The sequence below is a fragment of the Bacillus rossius genome, chromosome 1 (genome assembly GCF_032445375.1).
Source record: "Bacillus rossius redtenbacheri isolate Brsri chromosome 1, Brsri_v3, whole genome shotgun sequence".
Classification (NCBI taxonomy): Eukaryota; Metazoa; Arthropoda; class Insecta; order Phasmatodea; family Bacillidae; genus Bacillus; species Bacillus rossius.
The window spans coordinates 25,121,416-25,144,463 of NC_086330.1; the positions used below are offsets into that span (position 1 = coordinate 25,121,416).

The window sequence follows — 23,048 nt, forward strand, 5'->3', positions numbered from 1 at the left end:
AAAACTCTGCTCTGGAATAAATTCTTATAAAACTGTATGTTAAGTTTAGGCGTAACTAGACCTTTAACAAAAACATTGATAAATTTTGGGGAAAAATATTTTTACAACTAAACGAAAGCAAAATTAGTTATATTAAAGTAGTATACATAAAAATTGTATACAACAGAGACACCAAATATTTGTGCATTACTCATCCTCATCCACCAACCAATCAAGTAAACCTGTTAAGAACCTATCGAGTCAAATTTAAATAAGAACATTTGTTTGATTACAAACAAAAATTCTGAATGTATGGTTTGCAATTATTCCGCTAAGCATAAGCGAAATCATAAGTTACTAACTAAAAAAAATGCCATGTGTTTTCTACTTACCAAAATTAGTTGTTGATTTCTGAGGTTTATATGTTTGTTTGTTTTAATTCTTTGTATATACATGTTTGAAAATATTGTTTAGATGATAGCTGCGAAATGTTGGCCGATGCTAATTCCATGTAAAATCTTTCCCTTGCCAATAGTTTTCAGATACAGATTAGTCTAGCAGCACTTTCGTGATTTTTATGTTTGATGGGCATTCAAAACCGTGTAACTTTATTAATTTACAATTAAGTATAAATCAATATTTATTTCAAACGCCACCATAGTGAGTAAAAATTACCGCAAAAAACACTGTTGACCTAAAAACAGTGATGAGATCAACCAAAACACCTCTGAAGTTGGTAAATAGCTCATAGCCGGATGAGATGAAAAACATGAAGAAAAAATACTAACTATACGTAGGCTCTGCTTTTTTTTTATTGTCACGAAATATTTTGTGAAATTTCACCCAGTAAATTGGTTTATTGTGACAACAAACGTTTTTTGTTAGTGACCACAACAACATTTTTGAATTGATATTACATAATAACAAATAAAAAATAACATATTTTGTAGGCCCACAAGGTTGTTTTCTTCGAGAGAAGTGGAAACCTACGAACAAGTGGAAGCCATGTTAGTTCTCAGCCTGCAAAGTTGAAAGCAAGTTATGTTGCTCTTCGGTTATTTCAAACCGGCTGGTAAGACAGCGATTACGACAGCTGCAGCAACTTTTACACGGCTTAGCTTTTGTTTGGTAGTCGCGCATGAGCTATTTTCCGTCCCAGTTCCAAGCAAGTTTACGTAGTTCAAGTTCAGAACTAGGCGACCCTTGCTGCCATTATGTAAAACAAGTCGATGCAATGCTGCTACGCCCATGAAGTCCAAAACCCATTCAGAAGGCCATAAAATACAAAGTTGAATAATAAAATTAATGGCTACTTGGTACCGGTGGCTTCACCCACTGAGGTTTTTTTTTATCACCATAATTTACATTAATTTTGTGTTCCTTGGCTAAAGGGCCCACTATCTCACGAAATATATTTTTTTAAGAACACCTTGGTAAAAAAAAACTTTGTGTGTGTGTGTGTGTGTAACGCAGTTGTTACGAACAATGTATTAAACATATATTCGTGGGTTATAAGCAGCGCATCGTTATAGGTGCTTCGAGTTCTGAAGCAATCTAAACTAATCGACCACAAACTGCCTTGCCTCGTTCATTCCGAAGAAGCGAAACGACAAGATACCGCAAGAGTGTGGAAACGATTCCGAGTCCTTTCCGGTCCGTCCCCCCTACACCCGTTTTTTTACGATCATTTTGGTATCTATCCAGTTTCAGGGGAAACCCGCAAGTCTTAAAGGCACCCTTCGCCATACGGAACTAATGCTGTTCACGAAACAGCGATGAAACGGTACAAGTCGCGCTGCCCAAGTGCACAGTCGTCTACAAACTGAAAGAGTAACACATGACTACCTTTTTCCATGCGCCGGCCTTCCATTGATTTCATAATAAGAACGAAACTCCCTGTTTCAGTTAATGTGTACTTTTTTTTTCAATAATAAGCTAACTACGTTAAATTAGAGATTTGTTCCGTGCATCCCTCTTCGTTCCAGGGTACTTCCCCTAGAATAATTTGGCATATTTCTTACTTCGCGGTGCCGCAAAGTTACGTCGAGAACATGATCGGGCTGCACCACTTCCGCGGAGTCCAGCCACGACCCAGCCTGAACTGCTGTCGCGCCGTCCCGTCCGGCTCGTGTCTCGGCACTCGGAAGCCACGGGAGCCCCGGGCAGTCTGTGTATTGATTTGAAGTGGAAATGTTTTGGGTCACTTTAAATTTTATGTGTTAAGATTATTTAATACGCGAGTACCGATCTTTAGTTATCTGCGCAGGGAGATGTGCAGTGTGCAGTATTTTAAATAATTATTTTGAGGAATATATGGCATTTGTTGTTATCGCTTTGAGCGTTTGTGGGCTAGGTGTTCTATGACATGAGCTGGGAGATTCCTAATACCGTTGGCCATGGGTGTAGACCCGGGTTGGCCAAGGGGGGTCTCCCTCCTGGAATTAAGAAGCCCGTCACTGAGGGGATCCGCTTACACTTGCTAAATCGTGACGGTTAAATTATGTTTTATGGAAAACTTTCTATACCTATATTTTTTAATATTTCTGCTTACTGCATGCATATAGGCCTAAATATGGGCAACATACAACAACATGCCAGCACCGTATCCAGAGATGAAGACTTGAGCCGATTAAAACCCACGGCCAAAATTCTTGCCTCCTCCCCCAACCACCAAACACACCCTTCGAATTCCTGTCGGCCCCCTTTGCGAATCCTGCAGATTTGCGCCCCTGCCATTACCGGGAGCGGGGGCAGGGTCTGCTGAGGGAACGAGCCCCCTCGACCCATGGCCAGCTCTCCGAGTGTACGCTCGAGGGGCGTAAGTGCTTTCCGCTGTCTTCCCGGACGCGACAGCCGTCACAGGCGCGAGGTAAGGGGCAATTCTTCCTGAGTCACCACACAGACATAAACTGCAGACGATGCAAAAACCATTATGTTTGGAATACCTCCTGTTCAGTTTAATATGAGAATTCACTAAACAACTTCCGTCACATTTGCGTTGAGTCATCGCTGCTGTGGTTTTTGCTTTTTCTGTTTTGAAATTGTTGTCCGATATTCAACTAAGAGTCCATGATCGTCGATTTTGTGTAATTATTACTTGATGTTCTTTCTTCACAGCTAGTTTACTGACGCGGATTTATTATCCTAACGTGAAATTGCAGTTTTTTTTTTTTTTTTAAGTCTTATGCCATTAGGTACTTATCCGGTGGCTAGCCGACATTGCTAGGTTTTAATATATTTTTTTTAAAACCGCGGTAAATTATATGTCGTTTCGTTTGCTGTTTTGACCAATGTTTTGCAAGTACTTTTTTTTTGTGCGCACCACGCGAAATACGTTGTCAGGACTACACGATCAAAGCTGTGCTTAATCGAAAAAGTGTTTTATTAATCACGAGTTGTAGAATCGGTATGACTGAAGAAGCAAAATCACACAAAAATCACACGAATGCTGAACGTTGGAAGACATCATCGTTTCGAAATAGCATACAAAAAAAAAGCTAGAAGAGAATAATTTACATAATGTGGTTGGCGACAGTAATTATGTAACTGGAATCATCTAAGGCACAACTGAGTAATGGACGAATGTAAAAAAAAAAACAGTATCAAGACAGCGAAGAAACTAATGATTGAAAAATCATCAAAAAAGTTTGAAGAACGCCAGTTTTTCATCTCAGCGCATGTCGCTAGCATTTTGTTCCTACATGCGCGAATCACAAAGTGTACATGAAAATAATAAAATTAAGTACTTGATGGTGTGGAACTAGTTCCATACTTCGATTTTGTCAAATATATTATTTTAATTAATACATAAATACAAACGTTTGTCACTTTACCTCACGCATATTTAATAGCATTGCAACACTATGTACTTTTCAGCCCCAACATTTACGGGCTCCTTCAACACTTCCTATTTGAGATGAACCCCGAGTATACCATTTCGATCTATTTTCGGGTCAGGAATAATTTGTCAGAGTTTGTTCACACCTTTCAAGGTTTTTCCTGCAATTTTGACAAGCAAATGTGTGTCTAATTATAATGTTCTTCCAAATAAGCCCTCAATCTCTTAACAACCTAATTCTAGCTATAAAAAAATATATTTTTTCAAGCCACCCTATTTAGAAAATAAATACACAAGTAAAATTGTACGCCAAATAATTAAGTGATGATGTAGATACAAAATTCCACTAAAATACCGATGTTAACAAATTCCTCCCAAAAATCAAATAGACGTTTCGTGTTAAAACACGTCAATAATATTAGGGTGCATTATAATGAATTTATAATGAAAACAACATGTCTGAATCGCACAGAGTTTTTTTATAGTATCACATTCCACAAAAGCGAGCTCTTTCACAACGGCCAGTGTACGAAAGCAAACACAACGCAAACAAAAAAATCTGAAGCCTTTGACTAAGTGTGCAAGCGAGGGTGAAAATGATGTTAAAAGCAGTGACTACGTTGTTATGCGCTGACGTACAACACACAGAGGAGAAATTATGATACCACACGGCCACAAAAAAAAATGATGTAGTGCCTCAAACAAGCCCTAATTTTTTTTAAATTACCTTTTTCATGTTTCTAACAAAATGCAACTTTCCGGGTTGGGGGGGGGGGGGGGTATTTTCTCTCTAAAATATTGTGATTGTTATATATTCCGGCCTTACAGTGACTTCGAGGTAAATAATTATGTAGAATATTCAGTTGATGTGGAACCTACCAGGTCATAACATAGATAAACAGGAGTATCATTTCTGATACGAGTAAACAAACAAGATCCGTGTTCAGAAATGCGATTGTTATGGAGGTTAGTATCTTAAATAAATTTTATTAAAATATTTCGTGTTTTCGTACATGAAGTCAGATAAATTCACAATATAACCATATTAAATTGTACATAGAAAAACCATTTTTTACCATATAAGTTCTTATTTAATGTTTTTAAGCCATTAATAAAAATTTTATGTCAGTCCTAGCATGTACAGAAAACTTAGTTTTTCAGAGTTATGGGAGAACCTAATTTTTATTGATTTATGAATGATACGCTAAAAATAAATTGTTTGAAGTCGAAGACTATAGACTAACGGTTAATCCAAAAACTGCGTTTCAAACTAGTCTATGCTTTTAGTACGTGCTAGGACTAACATAAAAATTAGCAATTAAGTTCATAAAGAAACATCAAATAAGGATTTTTTGATTAGAAAAAAGCCTAACAGAAAATATATCTTAAAACTGTTAAGGAAATGTTTATCGTGTGGCGCTGGCTATGGGTAGATAGCTTTGTCCTTTAAAAAAAAATTCCAACGCAGAGTAGTTGTTTTAAGGTGAGCCATGAACGTTCGACAATACAGCAGCTGTATTCTCGTCAATAGAGTATGAAACAAGCTTTGTTAGCCAATAAGAGAGAAACAGTGCGGCCAGACCAGAATAAAATGCTATCGAGGCCTAACAAATGAATTTTTCCCAGACAAATGACCATCTCTCATCTCTGACTTACAAGATCTAGTCGGCAGGCGAGTAGGGGGTTAACCTACTCTCACTCCGACATTCGTTATCGGGAGAGATCCTGGCGGGGGAATGAGAAAGGTGTGTCGCTGTTCCATCTCACTGTGACGTCGAACCGGATGACCTCACATCACGCGCACAGCCCGGAATGTGCTGACAGCATTGCCGACGGCTGCATGACGTCATGGACGAACGCAGAGGGTTGACACGAGCTGACACACCCGAATCTTTCCACCACGGAACAAGGCTTGGTCTCACTCGCCATACTGGTCATTTCTAGAGACCCGGAAATTTCGCGGATTCTTCTGGCATCAGGATAGAATTCAAAGTTATAGGTGTGCTCGACCCATGTTTACTTTCCCATTGGTTGATTTCTTAGCGCGAACATTTTTATCCTTGTTATTTGGCACTACCTGATTCGCTTACTTCTCTCCTAGCTGGGCATCATTGGCTCACGGTCGTAGACGGGCGTGTCCAAACAACTGCGTGCCAATCATGAACACAGTGCGAGTGTGTGAAGGTTTGCATTCTAGCTTGCGACTAAATGAATCCGCGAAATTTCCGGGTCTCTAGTCATTACTAGGGCCATGCATATTTCGCGAAAATATTCCACGACTAGCTGAAAGTTAAAACACTGTAGCATCGTCTGTGTTTCGTGGTTGGGTAATTTTATTTCAGTTCCACGTCGATTGCTACAACACCAATCACGGTAATTCAGTGGGGAAGCAAACGCGTCCTGATTGGCCCGGTCGAAGAAGGCAGAGACTCGTCTCGCAGACGGCCGCCAATCAAAAGGAAGAAACCGCTGGTACGGTTATACCTTGTTGCAGTCTAATAGGCGTTCGGATTTATTCGCGAAAAATGCCCCTAGTCATTACTATTATTTGCGATCTTTTTCCTCTAAATTTATTCCGATAGCTCTCTTGCATTTCGTGTTTCATCTTAAATTTTCCTGACGGATATTTACTACATATTTTCTAATAGCAGAAAAAAAAGCCAGGCACGTGTTTATAATAAAGGCCCGTCTACAATTTAAATTTCCCAAATTGTGTCCGACGGTCACTGATCGCTGACTGACCCACGTGACCTTCTGACGTCATGGATGGTGTGGGCGATGGTCGGAATACATCGGCCAACTCGAACATTTCGTCCCAATCTGCGTCCTTTGGTAGCACGGATAAACGCTCGTGATATTTGCTGTTTCCGGTTCCCGTGTCAAAGAGGTAGACAGAAAATAACTGACGGCGTGGTAGGGAGCCCAGAAGACAAAAGAGAGAAAATATAGATCACCGGTGTCCGTTTGCGACCGGCGCTTTTCAAAGGCCGAACACACGAATTCATTTATTAGTAGAGACCGGAAAAATTCGCGAAATCATTTCGCGATAGGCTAAAATACAAATAGTTATACCTCAGTGCTGCCTCTGCTATTGGCTCACAACTCACCTCGATGACTCTGGGCCAATTAAAAACACACGGCCAAAGCTGTATCGAATCACAGGCTGCTACGTTGGGACGTCTCAAAACACAGCAGCCAATGAGTGGGTGACATTTGACCGAGTGTACGTAGAACTATGAGTTCATCCTGCCGGTCATTGAACCCGCGAATTTTTCCGGTCCCTATTTATTAGCATATGTTTCTGCCTCACAGGATAAACAAATATTATTGAACTCACACAACTTTCACAAGTTAAATTCTAAACTTAGCTGCGTACTCTTTTACAACGCACAAAAAAAATATTAAAAAAAAAAAAAAAACCATCCCGAAACACTTATTTTGGCGCTGTATATTTACTGCGCTCTAGAGACTAACTTAGAAATCAGTAGCTTCGGACATCGGACGCCACAATTGTTTTCCACGCGACAATGTGACGTCATTCGCTTTAGGATGAGGACATGAACTGCCCTCAGGTTCGGATTGTTGCAGACGGAACTATATGATCACTTTCGTGGCCTCTTACATATGGAAAATGACGTTTATTAAATTTCTGGTAACGAAATTGTGTGACCAATAGGGCCACCGAAGTAATGACAAGAAATTGAAATGAACAATGCGGCGAGGGAAACTGAGTCTTAAATAGGTCACGAATGACTACGTGCTCCACGGGAGCGATAGCACAACTGATATACTGCGCACTCACGCGATACAAGCCCAACGTAATTTTACAAATGGGATTACATCAACTGGGTTATTTACGCGGCAAATGTTCTAATGACGAACCGTAAATACAGGCGAGGATCGCGATTTCCAGGATACGATTCTCACTAGCTCCGTCGTTCCTCTAAACATATACATATTTTTTTAATTAGCAACTTATTATTATTATTATTGGAACAAAAAAAATTCTTAAATGTTGACAAGTAAGACTACCAGCTGTAGGAAGAACCTAGCCAGAAAAATATTGTGGAAATGCGCCAACACTTTGAAAACTAATGTTAATATGTAATTACATACGGCACAGATATTTTTTCAACAAATATAAATAATATCCAAGCAATGCCAAATGTTTTTTAATATTAGAGTTATAAATTATTACAATATATCTTAGTGAAGATAACAGTTTGGATACACCTCAGTAGGTATAAAAATTACAAACTAGTTCAGTTACCCTGAAACATAATACATTTTTTATAAAGTTACAATTTTATTGAAAATTGCTGAAAAAAAATATTCTGGTAAAAGTGAATCAATTTTATACATATGTATGTGTGTTTATGTATGCGTGTGGGGGGAAGGTTTATGTGTGTGTGGGAGGGGGGGGGTGTTTGCAATCTGCAGGAAGTTACGCTTCTGCCCCCCCCCCCCCCAAAAAAAAAAAACGTCATGAAACGAAGCGAGGTGGGGGCCACGATGTCTTGAGAGTTCAGATCACTCACGTCCGAAAAAACCGATCCGGTTTGGAGTCCCGGAGATATTTTTTTTCTTCGCTAGCGTAAAACGTGACGGACGTTGCCGCGAGCCAATCGGTTTCCTACGGGTGCTCCAGTTTTCCTCCGCCGAGTGCATTCCGTCGCTTCTCCGCACCAAGTCTCGAATCGAGGCGATGCGACGACGAGAAAAAAGCGCGCCCCCCCAGCAACGCGTCACCGGGAGATTCGTGCTCGACCGAGCGCTGATTCACCCACCAAGCCACCGCGCCTCACGTCACAACCACATTCCCTCGCGCATGCGCAAACCGCCAACCGCCAACCGCCGCGCGACGCTCGGAGAAGGTTGAGCGTACGGCGCCAAGGCGACAACACAAGCCTTCACGGATTCCGATCAGGTGCCAACCATCCTCTCTCTCCCCTCTCCGACCAAAAAACCTTCTCGCTGAGACCATTCAATTCCCACAATGAATGAGAGCCTAGGTCCGGCGGGTTTATAAACTGCGCAACGACGCAACAGCGCAACTCGCAACCAACGCAAAGAAAATCACTATCGTTTGACGTTACCAACTCTACAACTTTAAATTGTAAAACAGTTGGAAACTGTTTTCTTCCCTGGGTTTCGTTTGATAATTCATGTTTATCATTAAAAAAAACATGAAATTGAAAATAATTTTACTTAAAAGTTATTTCCTTTCACTGTGCAAAAGTTTAAGAAAAGAATACGACTTAAACATAAAGTCTGCGTCTTTAAAAGTTATTTTAACACAAAATTTTAAAATTTTAAGGCAAAACGAAAGATGCTTACGTTGCGTTTTTGCCTCTTGCGTTGTTTGTAAACGTCACTAAAAATTTTGCGTTTTGCGTTTTATGCGTTCTCGCGTTTCTTACATAGCTTATAAGAGGGGATACACTTAATAAGAACCAAAGGAATTAAATATTTTTAAAGCCACTGCAAAACCGAACAAAAAATGCTAACTAAGTAGCATAATTTAGAAGTATGTCTAACTTAATATGTTGCTCGTCAAATCTTAACTATACAAAACAATGGAAAAGTTTATTTTTCTATTTGTTCTAACAAATAGCTGTAGCTCCAAGAACATATTCTCATTAATATAGGTGGACAAAATTGTTTTGCAAAGGAAAATAGTTTTATTACGTAGTTAAAACACCTGCGGTTTCGCGTAGATATTGCAACTTACAATAAGAGCCAGAACAAAAAAAAAATACAACTAGACGAACAAGCTAACGGGAAAAAATTTCATATTTCAGTTCTGAAAGAATATAAATATTGGTTTCATATTTTTTTCCCACACGTCAATGCAATAAACATTTTTTTTGGAGTGTACAATTTTATTATTTATATAAATATCCTAAAGGGCAAAGTAAAAATATATCAATCGAATAAGCTAAGATTACTAAACAGAATCTACATTTTTTTTAAAATGATTCAGCGAAGTGAAACTAAATTAAATTTTAACAAACTTTTTTTTATTGACACAAACAAAGCGAGGTTCCGGGTTCCTGACGCCTTCAGTTTGAAGGTCTCATGACCGGTCTCATCTGTCCGTCAAAAACATGACCTGCAGCCAATCAGATGACCTGAAAACTTCCATCCGTCCGTCTAACAAAACCTTGCCTAGCTTAAGCTTTCGACGAACGAACGGATTAAATTATAACCTAAAAATAAAAATAAAGAAAACCTGAAAAGCTGTTTTTGGGTATTTGTTTATCTTACTCCATGCTTTAACTCGTTTTTAAGTTTGAAATTAGAAACAAAAGTGTAATTAATAACGTACTGGAGCTCGAAAATATAATAAAATAAATATTAGAGCAAAAAAATAGTTTAATGACACATAAGCGCTTAGCGTGCACAATCGTCAAGCTAATAAACCATTAAAAGAAAGAAATCTCAAATCTTAAGCCTACTAGTCAGTTGGCAGCGTCCAAGAGGAATAATATTATGACAGACGTCGACTCATTGTGAATCACTCGGCTTGACGTACAGACAGACGGATAGCGACAGATACGACGGATCATTGTAGTCCATATTAACAAGTAAGCATATTGCAGTCATCACCGACACCAGACAGCCGTAGCTAAGCGGATTTTGACAGAGAACAGGTAATGCTGTGTTGCAAGTTATGCTACGCTAGGTAAGCATTGGACAATAGTCGCACCCCTCCCCCCCTCCCCCTATAAACCACCCAAGGACTGGCTCCTTTGTTCTCTGTTCCCAAAATAATATATTTTTCCTCCCATCATCGAACGGCCGAGTCTGAAACTTGGAAGACGGCCTACGCGACGAAGGTCGCTATATTCTTTTTCGAGCTTCAAGCCGGTGTCTCCTCGATACTGGAATAAACCTGCTAAACCCTTTCTTACCCAGCTCTCTAACGTCCATAACTATCTGAACAAACGGAATAATATGTCTGCAAATGTTTCATTTAGGTTGCAAGCTACATGGGCCGTCAAAAATCAGGTTTTGTAGCTGTAAACGTTCTATTAAAAAAAATATTTGCTAAATATTAATGAAAAGTGTACGTTTGCGAATAGCATTTATACGTCTACAAGGATGCAGCGAACCTTAATCTTCACTTTAAAAAAAAATTCGCCACCTCTATGTCATTTACAGGTGCATTGTCGACCACTGAACACCAGGAAAAACTCACTGCGAACAGAGGCGAAAATGAATATGATGCCCGAGGCTAGAGTCGACCTTAGGCCCGTTCTACAATAGCACGGAATCGGAGACGGACCACATAATCGGAGAACCATCTCCCAGAACATTTCATCGTCGCGTCTGCTGCTTCCACGATGCACGGAAACGTGAGAAATGGCAGCCAATAAGATTGTATTTAAAGGTTTCGAAATATTAATTTAATTTACACAAATATTATTATTTTTTCGAGATTATTGCACGGGCAGAATTTACATACATAATAAAAATAAACGACTAAGTAATTATTGAACACAAGAATTTCTTTAACTTGAAACAATTCTTAATGTATTTGTAACATACCACCGCAGCCAAGTACTCGGTTTCTATTGGTCGGACGGAGCAACATAAACGTAAGAGCACAGCACTGCCGAACTAACCCGTACGGGTCCGTCTCAAGTCTGCGTGCCACTGCAGAAACTCTGTTCCGTGGAATCCGTCTCCGTTTACGTAATCCGTCTCCGTTCCACTTTAGAACGGGTCTTAGCGATCCCGCGCTTCTAGTCTCTTGACACTGAAGATGCCATGCACAGCTCCCACTAATACTTCGCTTTCCCCTTGAGAACCATACGTATTTTCGCCGAAGGCCTTCGCGTCAAAAGCATTTAAGGGCCATTCTACGTTTAAAACTACTTGCCCTAACCAAAATATAAATTTTAGAAGTATATTAGCACGCGAAAACGTCGAAAATTGAACGTGCGAGTAAGTAATTGATTAAAATACCTAGTTTAAAAAGGTTATGATTATTTAAGTCCACGCAACAACATAAACATAGTGTGAACTGTGATAATTCTTTTTTTTTTCAATTAAAAATGTATAGTTATTGGTTTTTAATGTAAAGTAAAAAAATCGTAGCCTATTTCTTTGACGCGTGCTTCGCTGTGTATATAAAGGACAAGAGCGCACGTGGTAGGACAGGGACAGTCACACACAAAACAGCCGTGACCACCAGGGCCGAGCACAACTTACGGATGACCTTGTCGATGCCTTTGTCGAGTTCCAGGAGGACCGCCGGCGCGTGCGCGGAAGCCGTGGTAGCCAAGGCGGCGAGCACGCTCGCTCTCGCACGCTCACGCTCGCACGCTCGCTCCAACCACTCCCACGGGCACCCACACGACCGACACACACGCGCGTCGCTGAAGACACTGAAGGCGCCTCGCGGGGAAGGACGTTCACACCGCGCGCCGCGCCAGGGCCGTTAATCCTCCGCCAATCAGAATGCTTTATGGGTCGTGCGTGGTGGGGGGCAGGCGGAGGAGGAGGGACACCGGAGAAGGGGGACGAGATGGAGGGGCGGCAGGAAACAGCTGGCCCTCCCCTCCCCTCTTCAACACAAACCCTGTCCGCCAACCGTCCAAAACACTGAACACGGTGGCACACCAACAGTCCAACACCACGCACACTTCAATAACTAGCAACTGGCACGAGCTGGGGTATGACTCGAGACAGGAACTGCGAAGGTTTTATCCGAAGCAATTACCAACCTCGAAATAAAGCACCAACCGGTATGATTTTAATGAATGCTTTGTGTTCGAGCTACAATCATTTTTTTCTCTCGATAACTTAAAAAAAAAATTCGTTATTTTGCAGCTTGAAATATTAAATGGTTATTAAGCTATTTAAATTTTAGTGTATCAAATTATCACATTTATTGTGGACATAAGTAAAACTTTCCATGGTTTCTGAAATCACTTCAGGCCATGGCAGGTAGGCACTTTCCACAAGATCCCTGAATTATGCCATTCACAGTGTTACTGTCTCTAATGACGATGATCTCTGCCCGACGTTTCGGCTTGCCCATGTCGCAGCCATTCTCAAAGGCGACGAACGACTGAAAGGCATGGTCTTCTGGACAACGAACGCCTACGCTCAAGATTTAGTGAGTTTCATTCTGAGATGAGCCCTGAGGCTCAATTTTTGGCCGTGGTGGTCCCAGATAACGTTGCTGTGGACCGCGACGCACCTGAGGCTACCATGGCAGGGCGATTCCGCTTTGGTTTACAATTGCCTTCCGCAGTCCGGGGGTCAAAGGACAGCGTGAAACCCGATCCTGGACCCGAGAAAATCTGCCGAGTCGGTCGGGAATCAAACCCGGCACCTTCGGCTCACCAGCCAGAAGATCCAACCTTCGAGACAAACGGCAGGGCACAAGAAGAACGAAGGGCCCGGGGCAAATACAATATCGGGCACCCTTTAATTTTTTTTAATATATATACCCCACCAGTTGAAAAAAAAAAAGGGGGGGGTGGTTGTCTGTAAAGTCGGTTTACGGACGATAATTTTACTTGATAACGTCATAAGAAAACATTGATGAAAAATTGCATACTTTTTAATTTTCAAATATTATTAACAGTTTTTGCAAATTTAATTTAAATATTTTGTTTCAATATATTCACGAACAATTAGTTTAAAAGCACGCCTTAACCTGTCTGATATTATAGAAGATTTTCTCGCACGGTGGTTGGCCGGTTCTTGCACGCTCGGCCCAGGCGGAACGTGACAATTTTTCGTGCGTGCAGCCGGCGTTCATCGATTTAAAACGACGTTTTCACGTCAAAATCTAAACACATGGCCATAATTGTAAACGTGAACTGTGCGTATCACACTCATATTTATTCTATTAACAAAATGTTTGTTATTTTCGTCCTATCATGGTACACGCAAGCACAAAAAAGATCTCGAAACTCAACCAATGTCTCCCCCCCCCCCCCCTTTTTTTTTCCTTGACCCAATCTCTCGACATCCTGCCAAAAGATTGGACAATTAAGTTAGTATACAAGTCGTGTTTGACCGAGATCTCTGCAATATTTACTAGATATAATAGCAATCTTAAGTTACAAATAATTTAAGCCCTTGCATACACGTCTGTCTGCAAACATTACATTTTTTTTCGAAAAAAGTCACCCCTTGAACATTTAATTCGTAAACAACTCGAATGAAATCGCAAGTACAGTTTCGTTGGTTTGAGGGCAGTTAGAATTCACTGGGGACGCAAACAATAAGAGGTTGGTTTGTTCAAATAAATAGCTCTTTCATAATCACGGAAATGTGCGTATTAACACATGCCGCTCGAGATGAAAAAAAAGGAACTACTTGGTGAACAACTGCTTTGAAAACAATAACTGTCAGCAAGTTATAAGCAGGCTCATCACCACTACCATGAATAAAAATAAGCAAGTATTAATTTACCTGTACTTGTTGACAGGCATAATATACTGTGAGACGAGCAACACGGCTTAAGGTCTGGAAGATCAACTGAAAAAAAAAAATGACTCGCGTCATTAAAAAGGCTAAAATTTAATTAGCAGAGAATCACACACTACACACTAGTTACATTATGAACGAAACCATGCAGTACGCAATTCATATTTAATTTCTATACTACGTGCTTGAATTTTTTAATATCTACTAACATATTGATTGGGAGGGGAAGGGAGGAAGTGTCTGGGGGAAAAAAGTTAGGATTAGATTTACTAAGCGCAAACTTTTGCAAGCAACTCAAACATGTTGTTCAGTTTCACTCCATCAGCATCACCTGCAAATGGGCGTGTCATTTTCTCAGACACGTATCCTACTCAGAGTGTGGGTTCGCCAATTAAATTCATAAATCAAATGCGTGAAATTAAGGCTATACATTAAAATTATTTGTAAATTACGGTCAAATAAACTGCGCATAAAATAAACAGCGGCGGATACAAAAATTCATTGCAGGAGGAGATTTAGAAAAAAAAATTCAAAACACATCAACAAACAAGGGGTTTGGACAGTTACATTATCATTCTCAACATGCATCACTGCCTTTTTGGTTTGTGATTCCGGGTGTTGTAACAACTCACCTTGCATCACCCAAAATAACATACTGCCTTCACCGATATCTTACATGATTATTTTTAACCCCCCCCCCCCCCTTTTTTTTTCATTATCCCTCTGCGATCGCTACTGGAGTATAATCGCCGCACGGTAAGTTCGTACTTTTGGGAAGAACTGTTGAAAAATGGAACTAAGAATATTTGGTTTACTATTGTGCAATTTGTTTGACAAATAAATAAACAAAATAGGACGACATAATTTATCAAGCTATTACGTTTCCGTACGTGTGTATGAATACTGAAATAATTTGTATTTGTTAATTTTATATGAAAGTTTTTAAACACGCGTGGCAACGATATTTATCGGTATGTTGGCTACACACTTGAAGAAATAGTTCCTTAGTATGTAATTTTTAACAGCTGAAATAACAATAAATATTGCTTAAAATGTTTCACATATGTTTACTTCCAGATCCTGGAGTAATATTGTTTAATATATACGAAAGTTAAGTTATTTTGTTTACAGATGACGTTGCAAGCTGTTGCGGATGAATCACCTACGTAACTGTGTGTCGGCCCGAGCCATGTTGAACGTTTGTTTGCTCAAAACGACTTCTGATTTTCCGAAAACATCCAGTGTATTTGTGTACTAATTAATTTTCTAATTTTAAAGGGTTGTCTTAATTGTAACTTGTAGTGAACGATTGCTTTTACAGTGTAACTTTGTGTTATTACGGTTTGTTAGGTTATTAAAATGAATGTAAAGAAGAAGATCATCAGAGACAGCACGATATTATCAACGTGGCACGAAGAGTTACGATGTTAATGAATACAGGTCAACTGGAACAGGGTGATGTCGCAGAAATGACAGCATTTCTTCTAGATCTGAGCGTCACGACCGTGAAAAAGTGAGTGACTAATTAACACGTTATGAAAGTATGTGCGTGAAAACGTTCCGTTAGGTTGGGGCGTGTTTGTAAAATAGTGTAAAAGTACCTTCCTCGCAGCTTTCTTGTTTTGAATGTCGGGCAAATTACAAACAGACACGTTCTTATATTTTCGGTTATATATTAGGTAATGTCCCACAAGCAAAACATATTAAATGTAAGGGCATGTACACAGATACTAACCTAACATAACCTATCCGAAACCAACATAATGTAACTAACCCAAAACTAACCCAACCCAAATGAGGTTTATTTACATGAAATTAGGTTTGGTAAATTTTGGTTAGGTTAGGAAACATAATTGTCAATAATTAGAATGCATTTTAAAAAACTTGAGTAGAAATTCAACTCTACGTAGGTTGTTGTCATGACTTTTTGTTAACACCTGTAACCATAAAAAGATACAGCATTTGAATATATGCTCAGGGTAAATGTGCTAATGTATGCTTTTTAATTACAGGTGTTCTGGATAACGTGTTTAGTGATATGTAATTTCTCTGCTGTGTTTATATGTGATTCTTAAACATTAGTTTCATTACAGGATATAAAATAATATTGATGGTAGTGATAATTTATTGCTGAGTTTCGTTTTATTTAATATATTTATTTTATTACAGATTCTTAAGTTAAGTTTTTTATGGCAACAATTTCTTTTCTGCATTGTACATACTTAAGTGATATAGTTTTTATATGAGACAAACCACATAGACACATAAAAATACACACTTACAGAAATGTTTAATGTATAACTTAGAATTTGAATTTAAAATTTATTCTGCTTGATAGAAAATAATGCCTCTAATTACAAAACAAATGTTGGTTAGCCATAACCTTTAACCGATACTTGACTCGGTTCGTAGTGCCAGAAAAGTGTTACCAACTTGTTATTTTCTATTCACAAATGACCTCTCGATGTAATGGCAGTGATGTGCCTGGCACTCACGGCTTTAGGAAACTAACAGTTTACATAGCTACCTCATACTGAATAATTTCCTAAAGTTAAATTCTTCATAAATGATACTGACATAATTTTCATGCTTTCAACCATAGCACTTTGTGATATAGTAATCTCGAAGCAGCAAAATTTCTTTAGTAAAACTTAACATCAATTTTTATAGATATTATGTGAAGACACAGCATCACGCTGGGTTTAAACTCTAAACTATAAAAATTTGCTTAGATTTTTTTATATTTAATATTTGAATTATTAAACATGGTGTTATGACATTTTCTACTGAGATTTAACCAATTATAAAAATTGCAGTGTAATTTTATCATCCATTAATTAAATCCCTATTTGACAGTTACCCAACCAAAACATTGCCATGTGGTAGTCACATGGTTTTCCACATGGCAATGTTATTGTTGATATTTGGCCGAAGGATACATAGTCACCTTGAAAATAGATCCCAGCTTGAAGCAGGGCTTCCTAAAAGTATGAACTTACCCTGCGGCGACTATAGGAGGATCATGCTAAATTCCACAATAGTTTAATAGCCGTCTGCTGTTGTTTGCTTTGTTTTTCAGGCTTATTTCCATTGGACTAAAAGTTTCAAATTAAGATGGAAATCATGTGTGAAGCCCTAACAAAACATTGGTGATTAACAAAAAAATTTTCGCTCTTGCAAACAACGAAGCCTCGAAATAGGCATGCTGGCATTTCTTAACATCACTACATGTAACGCTGTTACATAACAACGTAATTAACTAGCCCCTTTAGTCCTCAAACTAACTGATACGAACAATGCCACAGTTGCATGAATATTTTATATATTTTTGGTTTAACCTCTCGGATACAACGAGGTCATTATAGATGGTAATACACAACGATACTGAAGACGAATTTTAAAGAAGAAATCCACGATGGAATACTAAACAGGATGCCAAAACAAATGTGTAATAACATTTCCCCGACTTTTCCCTGACTTCAGATGACGAAAATTATAAATTTCCCTGATTTTTAATAATAATGTTCTTTCGGAGTCTGGATTATCGCATAATAGGTCACGATAAAGAATGAAAATCTACTTGTAGTTTTCCGCCTGAGGCAGAGTCTACATGGATGGGGTGGGACTGACTCTACCCGAGAACCAGACCTGTCGTTTCAGCCAACCTGAAGACTGCGTGATGAGTTAAGAATGGGGTATGAAGCAGCGACGGAATGAATTGATGCAGGGAAACGGGAGTACCCCGAGAAATCTCACAGACCACGGAAACGTCCGCCACGTTTTCCCAATTGCGAAACATCCGGATTCTACACCACCGGGAATCGAACCTGAGTCGCCTTTGTGGGATACGAATGCTGTCACCATTCAACCACTGCACCTCTTCTGGAGAATTATATATTGCCCATCAAATTACTATCACTGGGGGGGGGGGGGGGATTTCCATGACTTCTCCAGGATTTCAAGTGAATTCCTTGACTTTCCCTGACCAAATTCCAACTTGCTTGACTTTTCTCTGTCTTTGCGGGATGCGGACACCTTGAGTAAGGAACCATCCCAGCAGCTGCTTGGAGTGATCTCGGGAAACAATGGAAGACCGAGATCAGGTTGGATGCTGAAGGATTCCAACCCCTGGTCCGTGGAATGCGAGTCTCATCTCGCTCGATGCCATGATTGAAAATACTTCGTTCCTTACTTTATCGACTCCAAAAGGTGGTTTCTGGCTGGTAAATCACTACGAATCTTAGGTTGAAACGTGGAACTCGTCGCAAAATCAATGAAATCCGCTGATAAAAAAGCGGCATTCAGTTAAATAAACAACTGTTAGAATCCACTGATAAAAGTGTAGCAGTTTCAACAAGTTCTCTGTCAAATTTCACTTACTTGGAGCAATTTCAACTAATCAGAATTCAGAGTGAAGCAATCTACAGATCAAGATACGAAGTGAATTAGACAACATGAAAAATGTTAGGTCCCAGAGAAAATTTTCGCATTAAATTCTACAATTCTCTTTATCTATCGCTATATCCCTCACACATCTTTCATTAAGTGTAATTTTTGAAGTTATACTTCTTTAGGCGCGTTATGGAAAAATGATGAGAGTAAATTTTTACGATGCGCGCGCACCATTCAACGAAATTTTCACAGGAAAATGGCGGACTAACGTGTTTGAACATAAGCCCATATATATTCACTTTCAATTAGGAGACATAGCAAACGTATTGGTGTGCAAAATGAAACTTCATGATAGTGAAACTACCCTGGATTATATTTGGTAAACGAAACGAATCATAGTAAAGAACAATTTTAGGTTTTAAAAACCTAGGGATTACACTTATTATAATACATATTCTCCTTAAGTATTTAGTGTCAGCCTTCGTAGCGCAGTGGTTATAGTGCGCAACTTATAATATCTCAAGAAACGTAGTTAAAAACCCAACAGTGAAAAAATTTTAGATATTTTTAATGAGAGATTACTGATTATACAAACTGTACTTTAAGCAAATATGTATGAATACATTTTATTTATCGTAGAAATATAATAAATACATAGCTCAGTCCATTGAATCATTTCATACTACGTAGGCCTATATTCTCTATTTTTACTTATTACTTAAAGTAATGTTAAATTAATTACGTTTACCAGGAAATGAAATAAAAATTTATAATAGTACAACTATCATTTAATACTTAATAATTTTTAGTCATCTAACGTGTGCGGAAAAAAATATAGTATTAACATTTTAATGAATTTTTAAAAGGTGGGCAGTATTTTAATAAAATTCCTTGTCAAAAAATCAAGACCAAGCCGTGGTTAGTAAAGTACTTTTTTCAAGTCTTTCTTTTGTTAATATCGGATACGTTTCATTATATTGTTTAACATTCCACTCTGCAAATCGAATCTTTCAATAGTCGATGTAGCTGCTCCGATAGCGAATTATAGCAGCGGGTGCGGAAATACGTGCGAGTCGCGTTCAGAAATTTAGTGATTGATGTTGAATACTGGTCCATATAATTAAAAAATCATTTATTTATTGATATATAAATTTTGTTTATAAACTTGTTGAAGTTAATTTTAAAGTGTATTAATAAAATTAAGGTTATGTTAACGTATTTATAATTTATTTGTATTATAAAATATAATGGACATTCAGGATATGTGTTGATTTGTATTAATAATTAAAATTTATTTTGATTATTTTACTAAATTAAATAATGAATTATATAAAAATGTTAATATTAACATTAAATACTAGGAATTTAATTTTATATTTTTTGTTACAGTAAATTTCTAAATAGTTCAGTGTCTTAAATCAAAAAGAAGTATAACTTCTAACGCACGTACATAACACACATGCCTTTTATTTTCTATGAATCATTCGCAAAGAAATCGATTGATTACGTCCTTTCAGATTACGTTTTTCAATGTTTTATAAAACTGAATAATGACCAAACAAAATACCGTTAGACTGATATGAAAAAAATTAATGCAAACTTGTAGAATTAATGCAATTTGAAAATGTTGAAATGCATTTTATTAACACCTAAATTATTTTTATGATGAACTGCTGAATAAAAACACCCAAAAACCATGCATACGTAAGGTTAAATGCAGAGTGATCAAAAAAAAGTATTAAAGAAAATATTATTCCCAGATCGTTAACACATTTCGATGCAAGTGAACATAAACACATTTTAAATCTTTAGTGGATGCTTCACATACGCTACCCTACATCGTCATAATGTCGGATTTACACTTTGTTTAACTCGAGTTTGTTTGCGACAAGTTACATCAAGAATGCATTAAAATACGTAAATGCATTTGTAAAATTACAAGAGCAATTGATGCGAGTGATCGCCCTTAGCAATTCCTTGTTTCTGTACAATTAACTTCACATACAGGTTTCTATATTTTAGAGTTTTCTTCTTCTTCTTCTTCTTTTCCATACCCAAAATTATTCCAACCATACAAACTCCTGCTGAATTATATTCAACTATCTTTGTTTGTTTGTTTGTTTTTTTTATGGTATTTGCTACTCTGCCACTGGTTTGTCATGACGAAGTAGAATTTGTAAATTAATGGCAACTTCTGACTCAGGGTTATAACAAAGTTTACATTCACTTCCATAGTGAGAGAAAAACTATAGAGCCATGATTATTTCGTGGATTCGTTTCGCTCCAGGCTGGACTAAACTTGTCTATGTATAATCAAAAATGCATTTGTAAAATTACAAGAGCAATTGATGCGAGTGATCGCCCTTAGCAATTCCTTGTTTCTGTACAATTAACTTCACATACAGGTTTCTATATTTTAGAGTTTTCTTCTTCTTCTTCTTCTTCTTTTCCATACCCAAAATTATTCCAACCATACAAACTCCTGCTGAATTATATTCAACTATCTTTGTTTGTTTGTTTGTTTTTTTTTTTTTTATGGTATTTGCTACTCTGCCACTGGTTTGTCATGACGAAGTAGAATTTGTAAATTAATGGCAACTTCTGACTCAGGGTTATAACAAAGTTTACATTCACTTCCATAGTGAGAGAAAAACTATAGAGCCATGATTATTTCGTGGATTCGTTTCGCTCCAGGCTGGACTAAACTTGTCTATGTATAATCAAATATCGGGCCAACCGTGATTGGGCTGCCGCTATTTCTCGTTTATAACCGGATCAGGGTCGTCAATAGGATGTCAAGAGCACCTTAATACTATCATCAACGCGAAACACATGTTGTGCTTCAGCGAGATATTCTTGGCTTTATTTATAACTATCTGTGTTAGCGTGACCATACAAAACATTACAATGTCTCAAATAAGTGCGAAAAAATGATTCGGGGTCCAAACGAAGAGAAAATACCATTCACATGGCTATAATTTAAACAATAATTATTACATGTTACAGGTGTGCGGGATTAATTTTTGACGTGAAAACGTCTAATAAATCGATGAACGCCGGCTGCACGCACGAAAAAGTGTCCCGTTAACCACATTGTCCCGTTACGCTGTGTTCCGTTACGCTGTGTTCCATTACACACATAGTCCCGTTACAATGTGTCCCGTTACGCACATTGTCCCGTTACGCTCATTGTACGCTTGCACCGCATCTATCTCTCTTCCACTCGATTGGAACAACCATAGATTTGACTGAACTTCGAGGCACATTAAACTTGAAACACTCCCATTCGTTTCCTACTTTTCCTATCATCGTCCTATCCTTAACAGAATAACACAGATTGGAAGAAATTAAATAGCAAACATGTATAAAAGTTATAGTTAAAATAATCTCTTCGTTAAAGTAATAAACATATTTGAATTAATGAGTGCAAATAAAAGTAAATTTATCAATTAAATTGTAGATTTAATTTCACTCCTTCTTTGTATCCATAAAAAATAGTGATAATTCAATAAAAATGATTCAATTTTATTCATAAAAGTATGCAATCATTTCATCAATGTTTTTTTATGGCGCTGTCACGTTAAACTATCGTCCGTACACCAACTTTACAGACAACCAATTTTTTTACTAAAAAAAATGCATTAATGATAATTTTACGTTCTCTTGATGTCACAGATAAAACTTCCGTAGTGGTTTTAACTTTACATCCACTAACCTAGCTCAAAAATAGTTACGATCTCCCGACAGCCCATCAAGAAAACCCTAACACCGGGTCACGGCACCGCGACAGCAATTAATATTTCTAACACGTGAGCCCTCGAAGCTTATCCCCTACCGCGCCATAAAGTCATTAATCATCGTCATCCCATACTCGCCCGAAAGCGCCGCATTTTCGGGGTAGCTTTTGAATGCGCGCCGTCCGTGAACGATTTATAAATTGCGCAGATTAGCTCCAGCGACGGGCGACGGACATCACTTTAACGAACGGATGTACATATAGGGCTTATGCACCGTCGACATCCGGGAAAAATATCGCATATTCAACAAAATTCAGGATGTACTCCACAATACTCTACACACACTGTACTTTTCTTTTTTTGTAAATGGATCATAAATATTCATGTAAAATTACAGATATTTTGTAGATTTGTATATTCACATGAAAACAACTGTATCACTACAAAATAGTGGTCGCAGTAATACTGTGTTCGGATTCTTACCCGGGCATTTATGCTTCGTGTTGTACCAGTACCTCCAATAGTTAAATTTATTTGTAAACCATTCCCTGAATAACTTTCCAGTTTTAACTGCGCTCATTAATAAGAATAATAAAACAAAAAAATCCAATTATTGAATATTCTATTATCGTTTACATGATTTAAAAAAA

At 38.1% G+C, this 23,048-nt stretch overlaps 1 protein-coding gene across 6 annotated transcripts in view; it reads right to left on the reverse strand.

Moving 5' to 3' along the window:
• LOC134533300 (cyclin-dependent kinase 14) overlaps window positions 1–23,048 on the reverse strand; it is a 422,243-nt gene that overhangs the window by 394,356 nt on the left and 4,839 nt on the right. For 3 of the 6 annotated variants that reach the window (XM_063370778.1, XM_063370786.1, XM_063370794.1), the window contains exon 2: window positions 14,255–14,320. In XM_063370778.1, the coding sequence (XP_063226848.1) occupies window positions 14,255–14,320 (66 nt within the window). Of the gene's footprint in view, window positions 1–12,034; window positions 12,260–14,254; window positions 14,321–23,048 lie in introns of those variants that run through there. The other 3 variants (XM_063370799.1, XM_063370816.1, XM_063370808.1) reach the window with 3 other exon arrangements.